The 15,498-nt window shown below is 49.4% G+C and overlaps 1 protein-coding gene across 2 annotated transcripts in view; it reads left to right on the forward strand.

Annotated features, from left to right (window-relative positions):
- cntfr (ciliary neurotrophic factor receptor) overlaps positions 1 to 13,792 on the forward strand; it is a 109,213-nt gene extending 95,421 nt beyond the window's left edge. The window contains exons 7-9 of one of the 2 annotated variants that reach the window (XM_049021440.1): positions 9,860 to 10,049; positions 11,697 to 11,820; positions 12,737 to 13,792. In XM_049021440.1, the coding sequence (XP_048877397.1) occupies positions 9,860 to 10,049; positions 11,697 to 11,820; position 12,737 (315 nt within the window). In that variant the 3' untranslated portion in view covers positions 12,738 to 13,792. Of the gene's footprint in view, positions 1 to 9,859; positions 10,050 to 11,696; positions 11,825 to 12,736 lie in introns of those variants that run through there. The other variant, XM_049021439.1, reaches the window with a different exon arrangement.
- Positions 13,793 to 15,498: the final 1,706 nt, after the last annotated feature.

Here is a 15,498-nt window from a genome sequence, read left to right on the forward strand (position 1 = left end):
ATGAAATACAGTAAAATCTCAGTCCTTAATGAGGGTCACCTGCTAAATAAAAGCGTTCGATAAATAAGTGTAAAGTATCAGGTGTGGCTGATCCTGTCCACAGCCTCTTTGGAGAGCGGACCCAGCCTGCTGTGGACACCACGATGAGGAGGTTATCGCGGCCCCACACTCCTGGCCGTGAAAGCAAACACCCCCAGATTGCAAAGAGTCTGTGTGCCCAGGCTCTCGCAGCGATGAAGGCGTGCTTCAGGAAGCACCAAAGTGAGATGAAATGTGCAGTGCAGGAATGTGGGGTGATGGGCAAGGTCTTTCTGAGCAGGGTTCGCCTTTGGTGTTGGATCAGATCCCTATTTGTTTTCATCAGGAATGTTGTTGATGCTCTCCGGGCTCAGTCCAGCTGACAGTACAGAAAGGAAAACAAGCTGACTCCCTTCTGGAGCTGGGGGTGGGGGGAGATCACGAGGTCTGATAAATCAATTCGCAAGGCGTGCCCTGCAGCACCCGCCCAGACCGGCTGCAGGCCACTTCATCATTTATTCATTTCAGTCAGGCACAGAGGAGGCCGCCTCTCAGGGCCCTTCTGCAACCACGTGCCCCTTGGATAAAAGGATTCAAAAGCTTCTGTTCTCTTAAACATTTGACGATTTTCCGTTTCCAGTAAATCCCTTAGGGAAGGAACAAAATACGTATTATTTTCTATATTTAAGCCTGTGTTACAGGTAAAGTTCAAACATGAAAGCTTTAGATCGTAACCATGTAGCATTAACATGGTGATGGTAACCATGGTGATGCTAACATCTAGCGGCCCAGCTGAACGACGCTGGGCTCTTCGTGAAGGTAAGAAGGTGCCAGCGGTCAGAAGCGGCAGCGGCCTTGATGGCCCTGTGATGTCATTGGCTGGTGACACTGCTGGGCATCAGCCTGCCTCCCTCAGTCGCGGTTCACAGCAGATGACTCTGGCCACGCCGCCGTGGTCCCGCACGCTCACCCGGGGTCTCGCTGGCTCCGCCCCCTGGCCGCAGCGTGCCCAATTCTCTATCGAGCTGCCTGGAATGCAGTAACCATGGCAACCATACACACACCGCTTCGTCCCTGTAGTGTCTCATAGCGGCCACCTTATGCTGCCCTCCTGTCCTACACATGTGTGGGTTACAGGGCCATCCGTACGTACGGCTCCCAGGGGGTCCTGGGAGTTCCAGCCGGTGGGGGGGGGGGGCGTTCCTTTTCCCGTTAATCCGCATCCTCGCTGGCCGGCGCGACAATGAAGACTGCCCCCATGCCTTTTCCCCATCACTGTTTCCATTCATTTATTCTCCCTCGCTTTCTTTCCCTTTCCTTGCACTCCTGCTGTCTTTCTGCCCTGACATGCACCCCCCCCCCCTCGTATTTAATAGGCTTTCTTACGTCTGGCAGAAGTCGCTCTCATCCTCCCACTGCCACTTAGATTAATCAATAGTCTCAGGCTCGTGATCCCATTAACATGGCAAAGGAAATGAGAGAATGAAAGGGGTTATTCAGCTGTCTATCCCCGCATCACCCCCCCCCCGCGTGCGCACGCGCTTGCCATACGGCCAGCCTGCGTCTGAGCCGAAGGCGGCGGTGAGCTTATGCGGTGGGAATCACCCGCGTGTCTCCCGATTCACTCGCCTCTCCAGATGAAACCTGTTACTCACGGCACTTTCAGCTAAAAACAGACTCCGTACGGTGTAAACCTGACCCAGAATAAGAGATCTAAGATTTAATTACACTTTTGTTAATTTTTCATTGAGACAGAAATGAGCTCTGAAAATGCCTCCCCGTTAGACTGCCTGAAGGTGCATTATGGGGTTTGTCTCACGTCGATGTGAGACCCTGAGTGTCTGTCCCTCCAATTACTGTCCATCTCCCGAAATACGGCGGGACAGTACGACGAACAGGACAGCCTCCGGGTGGCAGTATTGGTCTGGGTGCCAGGATTAAATGGATGCACCTTGCAACACGCTCTGCTTCAGTGCCCTGGACTGGTGTCAGGCAGGAAGCGATGTCTGTAACAGGCAGTGTGCTTAAATGTTTCAGAACCTTCTACTGGACTGGGTTTCCACTCAGGCCCGGCAGTGCATCACACGGAGGTGCGTTAATTTCCAGGTGGACCAAGAGTGGCAGTGTCAGGCAAACAGCCTCATACACCTGCGGAGGATGACATCGCCGGGGTAAATGCGCAGCATTAACACCCCCCACCCCCCCTTGAGTAACCGTGAAATAACCACAGAGAAAATACAGGAAGCCGGGAGTCAAAAAGATGCACTTACGGGTGTAGCGCGTGGTGCGTTTAGCTGAAACACGATGCCGTCAGAGAGCGCATTTAATGGGGCTCCCGTCAGAACAAAGGCACGCTAACCGGGTTTGATATTATATCTAAAGAAGTGCCGGCTGGCCTCCCCCAGCCTACAACGATCACAGCTGCTCTTGGGGGTCTCTGCCGTCTGGGATAAAGCACTTCGGACTGGTCTGAACGTGATGGCACATTGTGGGGGATTAATGTCGGCTCGTTCTTTTTCGTATGTTCTGTTCGTGTACTTTTACATTTATTTGCACTGTGTTTACTTGTGAGCACAATGTGTGCCTGTCTCTACACTTCCTTTTGCACTTTATGTACGTTTCTTACATGCCTTGCTGCTGTTATGTACCAGTATTTCCTCCTGAGATCAATAAATTTCATATTATCTTACCTTGAACCCTCAGGAGAGTCTAATATCCAATACAATGCGGAGTACAGGACACTAATAAATGCGTTATTCAATGATTAGTATGATTAATAGAATTTTCGGAGTCCGTCCTATAATGGGAGGAATCTCAGCACCTGTATGTACCAGTTGGGGGCGTCAGAGAGCAGCAGCTGGGTGTGCTTGGCTCTCAGGGTCCCCAGGGAGATCAGGGTGAGGAGTTGCTGGTGTGCTGAACAGTGACCCTCTCACCTAATGTTACACATGTAAATCTCGCACTGCCTGAAAGGCAGCTGTGAAAACTACAGGATCACGGCATCCGGCAGCTCATATTGTTACCGCTAAGAGCAGGCTGTAGAAATTCCCCAAGAAAATTCTATTCCGAAAGGAGATTCGGGATTGGCTGTGTGGAAACGACAGCCAGAGAGAAGCTGGTCAATAGTCGCTGGTGGAACTAATGAGGCAGGCATGGGGGGAGCACACGGAACGGCGAGGCCGGTGCTACATCGCAGCGTAATTGATAGCTGAGGTACAGGCTGTGCCCAGAGCTGCAGCCCCAATTCCCCACAGCGCGGCGTTTACATTCGGCTGCAAAGCCTGCGCTTTTAGCAACAGTGACATATAATGCAGGTTAAGCGCCTCGCTCAAGGCTACAGCAGCATGAACCTCTCGGGACTCAAACAGGCTACATTCCGGAGGCTGCTTCCTTAACCGGCACGCCACCTGCTGGCCGTTATAGCGCAAGTTCAGGAGCAGAAAGCCTGACCCACGGAATACAAGGATGCACAGTATTTGAGGACTGTCCTTGCTGGGCTTATCATGACCCTTCCCTCCCCACCTCAGGCAGTGATCATTTAATTAAATTAAAGCCTTTCCACTGTTTACTTCTGCACACACTTAAGCGCTCAGTCAGCCTAATCAGGCACGGATCGATAGTCAGAAGAGGTAGGCCGGTCTCATGTGTCTGACAGATTGAGGAACGATCGAACCGGTGCCCTGTGACCGCTGTCAGCACGCCATCCCTCTGTCCCCATGCCGTCCGTATAAACAGGCCCTTATTATCCTTGGTGTGCTGACGAGCTCTGCGGCTGATGACTGGCTGGCGCTCACACTGGCCGGTAATTATCAGTCCCCAGTGGGGTAGCTTCAGTTGTCACTTGCTCTGTAGTGTCACCCCGAGACCTGGAACCACACCCGTCATCACCCCCCACCCTTTGAGCCCGTGTGGGCATGCCAGACTCGTGGCGGGGGTCGATCGCGACACTGTTCCCCTTATTTACTTCTCCCCATGGCTGCTCCCGACATGCCGCTAAAGCCACTTCTAGGGATTAAGGTTTTATCCAGGACCGGATTGTGCCGGTGGGTCTGATACCGACCCATTCCAAGCACTTTCATTAATGGATATGGTCGAAGACAGCTGTTTGGGCTCCCCAACATTCTGGATTTTGCCTTCGTCTCTTGGGGACACTGCTTGGACAGGAATGTGAGGCCTCTTATTAGTGAGTGTTAATATAGGGGAACCGGGGTCATGCCCCTCGATCCCAACCCTCACCCCCTCCAACTTGCTGTCACTGGTATCCTCCATGGGTCAGTCGGCCCTCAAGGCGCCCCTGCTACGCAGCTCGCCTGGTCTCCGTGCCATGGAGTCATTACCCCCCCCCCCCCCCCCCCCCCACGTGACGGGCCCGTCTATCCACAGACCGCCCTCACTCTCGTGCCCCCGCCTGCCCCAACCTTCTACTCATGCAGAAGTGTTTGTGCTGCCGATCCATACGGCAGACGGTGTGTGTGGGGGGGTGTCAAACGATGGCAATGGATAGCTCTCCAGAGTAATGACACATTGTGAACCCCCCCCCCCCCCACCACCACCACCACCATCGCCAACGCCTGAAATTCAACCGGATCTGAATCTACGCCTCCGCTGTGCGTGTTTTGGTGTTGATTGCAGGAAATGATTGCAGTGACCGTGAGTCAAATGTGACACAGATTATTATTCAGCGGCACAATCAGGCACATTATCCCAGGGGTGGGAGGGGGCGGAGCCTGCCACTGCTGCGTAATACTCCTGTTCTGCATGGTCCCTTCACTCCACTATGACCCAGGATGTGCTGCCTAATTGTCCTGTTTCCAGATGTCGGCAGGCAATACTTACCTGTGTTTATGTCTCGTTCTTGACACACTGGGTCACACGGCCACCATTCCCCCCCTGTTCCAAGATCGATGCTTCACCCTGGTTGGTGCAACACAACTCATGCACGCATTACATGTGGCATCGAGGATCGTGGGCAGCGGGTGAGCTGACCTGCATCTCCGTGTGGGGATGAGCACATGCATGTCCTATCAGCCAGGAAGAAAGGATTTAAAATGAGAAAGAGGTCTTATGGGCGCCTTTAGGACGGGCTCTTTGTTTCACCCTGGATGCCAGCTGCTGAGTGAGGAGCGTTGATCAAAGATATGCGGCCCCTGGAAGCACCGGTCAGCTTCACAAAAGTATGAAGTCTGGCCTCGGCCAGGTGGTACAGCGAGGAGAAAGAGCCCATCTCCCACCCTCACAAGAAGGTGGGTATGGCAACCTACCATAGGTAGGGGATGCACTAAGTCCAGTCGAAAGGACAAGTGTACTTTTCCCATCCTGCTTGGGAAAACGATCACAGCCTCCACGTTTCCATGTGCTATAACTGTACCATGCATTCCTCAAAAGGAAGAACGGAGGGGGCGATGGGCCTAACTGGCTTATTCATCATTTCTCTTTGTATCTTCAGAAGCCCCAAAATTTTTCCCTATTATAAGTTTGTAAGCTGGATCCTGAGATATATCTACATCACCATCTCTCTGGCTATTAAATTGCTAATGACCACGAATCGAGCGAAACTGGCGTTATATTTCATGCAAATCCTTCTAAACAACTACAGAAAGGCAGGCCTGAGAAATTAGAGCCGACAAAATAATTATGGTTATTAGATTCATTTAAAAGATGAAATCCCTCCTCTTAGCCTGTGCTGTTTATGCACGGAGCCCAATGAATAATTTATTTAGTGAGATGTTGCTCAGCTATCGCACAAATTTCATAAAGCTCCCCCACTGTGTGAGGAATGAAGGTCCTTCCAAAAGTTCAGGAGAAGGCCTTGCTGAAGTTCAGGCCGCCCCTGCCTGTTAGCCTTGTCTTGCCCCCGCGGGGCCGGGTGATCCCTGTAACATGGACACGCGTGAACATGCGTGCGAACACGCTTGGAAGCTCACGGCTTTCACCCGTGTGATAATTACGATATTTAAGGGTGCGTTCCAGGCTGCGGCAGTGCGAATAATCGCCGTGATGATAACGAGATGGGGCAGGTCTTCACAGATGGACTCGCCTGCATCATCTGGCTCCTGGAGCGTCCGGGACAGGGAAGCTCCCCGCAGGAGTCTGAACGGTGCGTTCCTGATTTTCCATTACGAATTCCTCAGATCTGACGCTTTGTCAATGAAGAGGATGCAAGAGAGCCGCCTTTGTAAGCCACTCTGATTAGGCGTGTCTGTTAGCAGATGATAACCACTGTGACAGCATCCTTCATGTCACTGTTTTGATCCTGTTCTGAGGTAATAATGGACAGCAGGGTTCTGTAGTTACTGGATATAAACATCCTTCCATTTTTATCGGGCCTGAAGACAGTAGTACGGCTTCTTTGGAGGAGATTGTGAATAATGTTATAAAAACCTGTTATTCTGACTTTGTGGGGACCATTTTTGGGTCCCCACAATGATCTGTGAATGCAATCAAAAAAGTAAGATTGTTCAAAGTCTTGTATTTTGTTGGTTACTTATGGTTAAGGTTAGGGCTGGGTAGGGGGTAAGGCTGTCGTGATTAAGATTAGGGTTTTTTCCCCATAGAAATGAATGGAGTCCCCACGAAATGTGTTGAGTCCCCACAAAAATATAATTACAAACCTGTGTGCATGTATGTGTGTCATGTATACAGTAATTTATTTTGTTTGGGTGTGAATGGTTAAAGTTAGGGCTGGGTAGGGGTTAAGGTCCTCATAGCTGGGATTAGGGTTTTTTCCATAGAACCAAGCAGACGGTCCCCACAAAGACAGGAATATATGAGCTCCGTGCGTGTGTGTCCGTGTTCTTCCTTGTCTCTACATGGTCGTATTCATGAATATCAAGCAGACACCCCAGACTGGCTCAGAAGTCCGTTCTTCTTCTTTAGCTTTTCAGTTCCTTCCAGAATTTTCATCCAAAAATGCCACACTTTTGTTTGCTTTGAACGGCCAGTATTTTCATAGTACTGGGGTTCTTGAAATGCTCACATGGGTCCGTGATGACAGCGTTGTATAATCGCGCAATCTGTCACTGTCAGTTAATAAGACCACTTCTGGGTTATTGGTACAGTTTTCCTCTGATCTGTGAATTCTGGGCAGGTAGAGACTCACACAAAAGACTTTAATAAAAACAAGAAATTTCACTGTTCAGATACGTCTGGAAAACCTATACCTGCAATTAAAATACAGTCCCACGCTCACCGAGAGATGGATCCCCATTAGAAAAGCCTCAGCGTGGCCTTAGGCTCCGGGAGCTGACTGAGTTTGCAATTTAATTAAAAGTAAACATGAGGCCAAGCTGGGCTGGGCTGAAGACTTTTGGGGCACCTCTGAGGAGATCCTTGGCCTGCAGACGAAGCGGTCCCCACCATGACAGGGTGATGGTCTACGCAGATCAAGGTCCCTGAGTTATGCGATGCGGCGGGGTATCCTCTCCGGTGCCGCTCAGACCGATGCCTGACCCAGGACACTCTTGGAAGGATAAAGGCACGTCAGGAATTCAGAGAAGAATCGGCGTTTCCGTCAGAAACATGCGAAACACAGTACAAGCCTCTGGCAGTACAGCTGGGGAGCTTCACAGCTACAGCTGTGTTCTGTATTTTCTTACGTGTGTCTAGGAAAACACATCCGTACCTCGTTCCCAGAGGCGCCAGAAGTACATGCATTCCGCACTCAAGTAGAAATATAGATACATGTTTTTACAAATACTCTAGTAAAAGTTGAAGTATTGACTTCACTTTTTGACTCGGGTTAAAGTAAAACATACAGGCTCTAAAACATACTTAAAGTATAACCCTATCCTTGCAAAGGACTAAACCACAATTGTAGGGCAGAGCTGACTGGACTCCATGTAGAACGCAAGCAGAGAAAAATAAAGCCAGATAAATACTTAAAGCTCCATCGGCCATTACCATCATTATACATGACGATTACCTTTTTCCTAAACACATCATGCAAAAATATTATAGTACTGTAAAAGATGAAGGGATTATAAACTCAATATGCATGGTGTATATTTGTATGCAAATATATTAGGTGTTTGTGTGAGCCGGAGGAACTGAGGCGCACATCATAGGACTCTGAATCCTTTGTTTAGCTTCAAAAGAAGCTGATTTTCAAAGTTTTTGGGAATCAACGTGTGCCCTTTTTGCTGTGAATATCAGTCCGGCTCTGCTGAACGGCCTCTCACACGTAGCTGAGGCTGGTAGTGGAGTGCTAAGCTTCAGTGACGGGTTACATGTTGTCGAGAAAGACTCGAGTGTCTTCATTGCATCACCTGGGCATCCCCCAACTGTTTGCCCATTTCTTGGGTTCTGTGTTCTTGCAGAAGAGAAGTCATGGTCCATTGAATGAGACGTCTCACCTCGATTCCCCTCAGCATCTTTCAAATGACTTGCTTTTCAAGCTTCTTTCTTCCACTGCAATCATATCTTTTCCCACCACGAAAAATAGTCAAGTAAAGTACAGATACTTGAAAATTCTACTTAAGTACAGTAATGAAGTGTTTGTGCTTCGTTACTTGCCACCTCCGCTCATTCCTCAGTGAAGCTCCTACAGTGACAACAGCGCCCTCTATGGTCGGTGGAGTCAGCACCTCCCGTGAGCCGGCAGATGTAAGCACAGCTGTAGCAGGGCAGCACGTATCATGCAGTGGCCAGGCTGAGAGGACTTGCTCCTGTGCAGAATCCACCCCCTGCACCCTGAGGCCAGGTTCCTGGCCAGATTTAAAAAACAAAGGAGTTTGTTTTTCTGTTTGCTGCTGTGCTGGGTCACTGGCCATGACCAATACTTAGGCTCCACCCTGCTGAGACGACTCTGTCACCTGATCCGGAGCCTGTTGGACGTTAAGTTATCCCCAGCTGCCTGCTTGGGTGGGGGTGGGGCATCAAGGCTGAAATATAACACATGCACTTTGGAAAAACGGATATTAATATCCATCTCTCCAGGGTGGTTGATCGTATAGATGTTGTGAAGGAGAGCTCCATTTCAGACACCCCCCTTCATTCGCTTCTATCCCCTCCAGCTCTGCCCCAAACCTAACAGCCACCTCCCCATGCCCCCGTCAGCTACATATCCCAGTTCACTGACAGGTGTAGATATGCCCCCTGGGGTGCAGAGAGCTGCCCTCCTGGGGCTGTCCTTTTAGGGTCCAATTCTGTTTTTCCTTCCATTCTTTGCTTGCATACCAACTTCTCCGCTTTCACTCTTGTTCCTCTTTACTGTTCCTTATTTCGAACAGGAGCCCAAACTGCAGCCAGCCGATGGCTACCTGCAGGCCAGTAATGATCCAATCCCCATACGTGGCTCGGCGGGTGTTTGGAATAAAGAGATGGCCAGACGTGTCAGAAACCGCCGTGAAATCACATGTAAATGGAGGGCTCTGCCGCATTCATCCCACACACAACCTGACGTTGGGGCTAGGCAGGGGTCAGGAAGTTCACCAGCCGGCCGCCTGTCCCGCCCCGGGACCCCCAAGAGACTACAGCTGGCTCAGCCCCCACCTGTGCTCTCAGATGATCGGGTTTCTGCTGATGCAGAAGAGGTGGTGGGAGGGCTGCGAGACGCCGTCTGTCGCGGGGCGGGGGGAGGGGGGGGGGACATCGCCACTCCTGGCCGATGCTGCCCCCCTATCCGTCTTGCTTCCACAACTTTTCAGCCTAAGCTGGGAAGACTGATGTGTCCTTTGCTGATTTCCCTCGGTCAGAATATTCTTGGTACTGCGCAGAGGCGAGCTGGTGTTGGTGTTCTGAGGAAAAGCAACCAGCCAGATGTTTACAACAGAGGTGTCTCCGACTGGCCTCAGTCGGCCTGTAATTCCGCCCACAGACTGATGCTCCATTGTGTGATTGGCAGGTGGAGCTGTCAGATAGCACCAGCCACACTATCACGGATGCCTATGCGGGGAAGGAATACATCATCCAGGTGGCTGCCAAGGACATGGAAATTGGCACCTGGAGTGACTGGAGTGTAGCTGTCCATGCCACGCCCTGGATAGATGAGCCCCGACAAAGCACCTCCACCACTGAGGCAGAGGTCGTTATAGGTAGGCATCCCGCACACTCTCACAAGCCCAAAGGCAACAGCCAAGACTGCAGCAAACAACAGCACATCAAGGGAAACTCGGCACTGCCCTCTAGTGGCCACCCAACAAGACTGGTATCGATCACATGACCTCCAAAACAAGAAAAGCAATGTGAAAGTGTTTGCAAAATGTAATATATATTACCCAGGATATGAGGGTGTTAACCAAGCAAGAGAACATGCTGAGATCCTCATTAAAAGGGGGAATCCAGACCAGGTATAGTTTCATCATCGCTCTCAGTATATGGGGATTTGAGAGACAGCAGTAACCATCAGGATACAGAAAGGCTGCATTCCAGGGTCAAAGTTTGGTCCTGAGGACGGTATCAGATCAGCGTCTCCAAGCCTAGTCCTTCAAACCTGACCTGAGAAGCCAGGGAGTTAAATCCAAATCAGGTTGCGCTTAACTGCATGGCTGCTCGTCTGCGAAAGGCAACTTGTTTTGTCCTCAATAATTAAATGTTTTTTCCTGGGAAAATTGCAGGGAGTTCCTGCCAAAAAAACTCAATATTTAAAAACCCCAAAATCCAGAACTAGCTGTAACACTCAGATAACAGAGCTGATCCTCCAACTTGACAAGCTCTGTTTCAGCAAAACGCATCAGAAAAGTAATGGGTTTGTCCAGCTGCATTGTGCAAATCACAGCTTCCAAGCACATGTGGAGTAGCTCTACATCATCTACGTGCTGCTGCTTTTTCCACACTTTTTTTTTTTTTTTTGGCGAATCAGGCATTCAGCTGAACAGATCAGATGGTGACCTTCTGTATAGCAAAGGGACATTCAGAAAATGTCTCAAAGCTGCACATTAGTGCCTGGATGCATATGGGAAATACCTGACAGCGGGGTCTGGGGGGGCCTTGGAATGTGACAGGGAGTGGCTGGGCAGCGGGAAGACAGTAATCGCCGGCAAGTCACCGTAAGGAATCTGAATTTATAGAGGTTTCTGGGGCCGTGATGAAATGCGGCATTATTTTTTAATATTTGCACAGCTGCTTCGTGACAACAGGCGATGGCCTGGAGGGGGCGATAATAAAGAACACATTCTTCTGTGTGAGGAGAGGTTGGGAAATGCACAGAACAGGCATTTTTGGGGTAGCGTTCACACATGTCCATCCTCTGCAAGACTGCCGACCTCAGTGTGTCACGCAGAACCTCAGTGCTGGTGTCCTCAGTGTATCAGGCTCATCTTCAGTGAATCACACTCAGCCTCAGTGCATCATTTTTGGCCTCAGTGCATCGCGTTCAGCCTCACTGCCACTGTCCTCAGTGCGTCATGCTCAGTCTCACTGCCACTGTCCTCAGTGCGTCATGCTCAGTCTCAGGGAGTAACACATAGCTTCAGTGTCTCTCTCCTCAGTGAGTCACACTCAGCCTCAGTGAGTCACATACAGCCTCAGTGTCTCTGTCCTCAGTGCGTCATGCTCTGCCTCAATGAGTCACACTTAGTGAAGTGCGCCACTACGGCCTGGACTCTTGGTTCACTGCCAGATTTCCTGCTGTTCTGTTTGGCTCTGTGGTTTAATGGATCCATTTTTCTTGTGATTGGGTCTTGGCTGCACTGAATGCACTGAGATTGGACAGGCCTCTCACCTGCTCCTTCTCCACCCAGAGACCACCCCCTCCACGGCCCCCCCCTCAGCGAAGCCACGGCTGTCAGTGCCTGTGGACGACTGTCGCGCCCTGGCCGGCTCGTCTCTCCTGCTCCTGGCATCCACGTTGCTGTCGGTCGTGTGGTGAGTTGACCTCGTCCGAACTCGTCCAGAGCAGATCTCCAGTAGTCAGTGAGCACAGAGCAGGACAGCATTGATCTTCATGTCCAGCTGGGGTAACATCTGCCAAAATGTACCGAATAAACACATCTCCTCTACAGACAGTACTTCCTGCTACATTATTAAGCCGGAATGTCATTCCTGGCTAATCGCTAATGAGAGAATACATAATGCTGGGCTGAGCCAGATAAGACTGTGCCTTTGATGCTGGATGGGAGGGGATGGTTCTGCCAATGGAGATCCATAGGTCTTTTCAGGGTGAGATGTGAGAGAGGAGCGGGTGGTGCTGACCAGGAGTGTTTTGCGGGCCCCATGTGCCTAGAAGAGTCCATCGTCAGACTCTGATATTGGAGTCTCAGTCTTCTAAGGCTTTCGTCAAAAATTAGTTATTGTCACGGGGCGGGGGGGGGGGGGGGGGGGGGATCAGTATGCCGCCAGACAGCTTCTTGTGTTAGCATGGTGTGGCAGGGAGATAAAACTTCAAATTAAGTTCTGTTCACCGAAACCCATCAGAAGTTTAAAACTTAAAGTGCACAGCCTGCTTTCGTCAGATAGAGCCCTTTCCGTCTAAGACCCCGAACCGTAAATCATCGATTTTGGGCCGTAGGACCCGGGTGGGAGGGTGATGGATCCATGTCGACAGTTTTAAGTGACACTTTCCATCTCCGCCGTCCCTGTCTTTTATTAAGTTATTCTCTGATGAATAACGAGTGTGACAGCGCAGTTAAATTACTCATCTTACTTGTTATGGTTTTACCTCCCACATGCTTCCTACTCTAATGTGTCCTAAAATATCGATATTATTTCAAGATATTAATATATTGTGTTTGAAGGACAGGAGTCTGTCATCACTCACTGACATTTAATAATTTCCCCCCAGATATCGGTGTTTCATTCCTGTGGAAGAAAATCGAGGAACATCCCTGTCTATTTTGCACATGTTAAATGGATATAGTGCATTAATAATTTAATTCAGATTTCTCACGAAGAAAAGCATAAATACAAACAAAAAAGTGACGAAAATTTCTACAAAAAAGAAGAAAAAAAAAAAACAAAAATCTTCACGCAGACACGGGACGCGCGTCGGACATTAGCAAAGGATCCGGGGGAAACGTCTGGAACAGAATCGAGCCTCATCCCTCTTCCTCCTCTTCAATCGATCGATTCACTGATTATTTTTGATACTTAGCCAAAAGCTCCAGGAATGCCTATATTTTTCTTTCCTTTTTCTTCTTTGTCTTTTTCTCAGTTCGTCATACTTTGCAGCTACATACAGCTAACTCTCCATGCCAAAGACTTGTCTCGGAAACATTTTCCCGAATCCTTGGCTTCCCGATGTGAATTCCAGGAATCTGCGTCCAGCAACACAGAAGACAAGGAAAGAGAGGACTAACATTTTGGGGGGAAATTAGTAATTATTTCTTTTTTTTTTTTCCTTTTTCTGTACAGTTATCACAAACTCCAGCTGCGGAGATCACCATTACAATACCGAAAACAGTTCTTTTTCCATAAGCGCTTTTTGGTTTGTTTTCTCCTGTAAATATGAGGCAATATAATCAATATGAATAAGCTCCGGTTGGAAACAACATGTTTTGCTTTCAAACTCTATCGCCTTTGCAGATGTGTTTTTACAATTTTTTTATAATCGGTACCACAACTTGATATTATGTTACTCAAGACGTCTAGTTGTGCTTTATGTATTTGTTTATTATTAAATGAAAATATACATATAGGATCTCAGCTTTACAGACCCTCATAATTGCTTAATTCCCCCGATCATATTTTGTAAACAATGATATGTATCTTTAACATGAAAAGTTTATTATTTAATAATGTATGTATTAGGGTTAGATTCTTGTAACCGGTATCTGGGTTCTTTTTATAGATGTCTATAAAATGAGGAGTTGTTCATTAAATGTGACCATTTCACAACGAACTCCAGCTCCAGTTATTCCCTCGCTTCTTCCTTGTCATTCAGTTTCTTGCTGTCGTACATCGATTTACAGACCTGTTAACTCATTTTAGGATTTCCTCAGAATCACTAGTACTAAGATGTGACTGACTTCTTATACATCTTTGCTAAATGTCAGGTTAAAAAGAAAAATGTGAGCGAGCTGAATGTGGTTCTGGTTTTACGTTTCTTCTCCTTGAAGCTGGCCAATCTGGAGCTGCTCCATGGACACCTGGCCAATCAGAAGCTGCCCCATGGACACCCGGCCAATGGGGAGCTGTCCTACGGACACCCAGCCAATCAGAAGCTGCCCCACGGACACTCGGCCAATGGGGAGCTGTCCCATGGACACCTGGGCAATTGGGAGCTGCCTCACGGACACACGGAGAAAGGGTTATTATAAATGAAGAAAAACAGAGGGAGCGTGATGAGTTCCTGCACCTTCGGTTGATTCATTTGTGATTAGCGTGGCTTTGATTCACGTGCCCGTGCTGCTGGGAGCGTTTGAGGAAAGCACGTGTGATTACTGACCCTGCCCCACCTCTTATCTGCATCTTTCCATGTGAAGGATGTTTTCCTGCCAACAGCAATTTAGAAAACGCTGGTCCCAATGAAATAGCCGGGTCCCGTTAGTTATTACAGATTTTATTGGGAAAATATTAAATGAATCGGATGCCTGATGTTACTTGTTTATAGCTATTACAGCATTATTAACCCCCCCAACCCTCGTGGAGATGAAGTCTGGGTGCTCAGTCATAACTCACTGGTCCTTCTGAGTTTTTCCTCCACAGAGGCGTGGACGCTTTCGGGACGGGGCCATTCCTGCCTCGGATGCGGGGGGTCGCCTTAACTCTGCCATTTCTCCTCCTCAGGATCTCCCTCATCCATGGAGCAGACAGATGCCAGCAAGATACGGCCTCCGTGAGGGACTGACGCCCATCACCTTCCTGCCATCCGTGGCGGTGTGGCGGGATAGCAGTACAGCCCCTCTTTACCTGGGCAACGAGCCAGTAAAGGCCAGAGACTCACAAGATGAACGAGGGATGAGGGGGACACCGTCAACTAATTTGTCTCTCATGACAGGTGCAGCTAACTAGCGGAAAACGTGCCGTGACATAAGGAGGCTCAGCATTTGTAGCCCGCGGGGGGCCATCTAGTGGCCAGCCAATCAGCCCTTTTGGCCCGCGGTAGGGGGGCTGTCTAGTGGTCGCCCAATCAGCATTTGTGGCTGGCGGGGGGGATGGGGGGGGGGTGTCGCGTGGCCGGCCAATCAGCATTCAGTGGACCGACGGCAACGAAAACTCATCCTCTCACGTGCAGGTGATCGGCTCATCTCTCTGGCTCATTTAGGGTCTGATAAAAGCATCGGAAACGCAGAGCAGGCTCCGCAATAACGGAGGGGGCTGTGAGCATCGCGGTGCATCTTATGAATAAGGGAAGGACCTCAGGGTAAAATCCATGCTGCCGGTGCCAGAGCGGTGTGGGCTGCAAGAGATAAAACATTAAGCGTTAACATAACACTCCATGCACATTTTAAGATCATGAATCTGCAGCTCCTCCCACCTCCAGCATTTCGTGATGCACCTGCTCGCTGGAAAATTAACTCTAAAGTGCATGTTAATACCTCTGCCCCGCTACCCTCCCCCCCACATGCTGTCTGGCAGCTGTGTGATGAAGCACTGAGCTTTCTG

Source organism: Brienomyrus brachyistius, chromosome 7, assembly GCF_023856365.1.
Source record: "Brienomyrus brachyistius isolate T26 chromosome 7, BBRACH_0.4, whole genome shotgun sequence".
Taxonomy (NCBI): Eukaryota; Metazoa; Chordata; class Actinopteri; order Osteoglossiformes; family Mormyridae; genus Brienomyrus; species Brienomyrus brachyistius.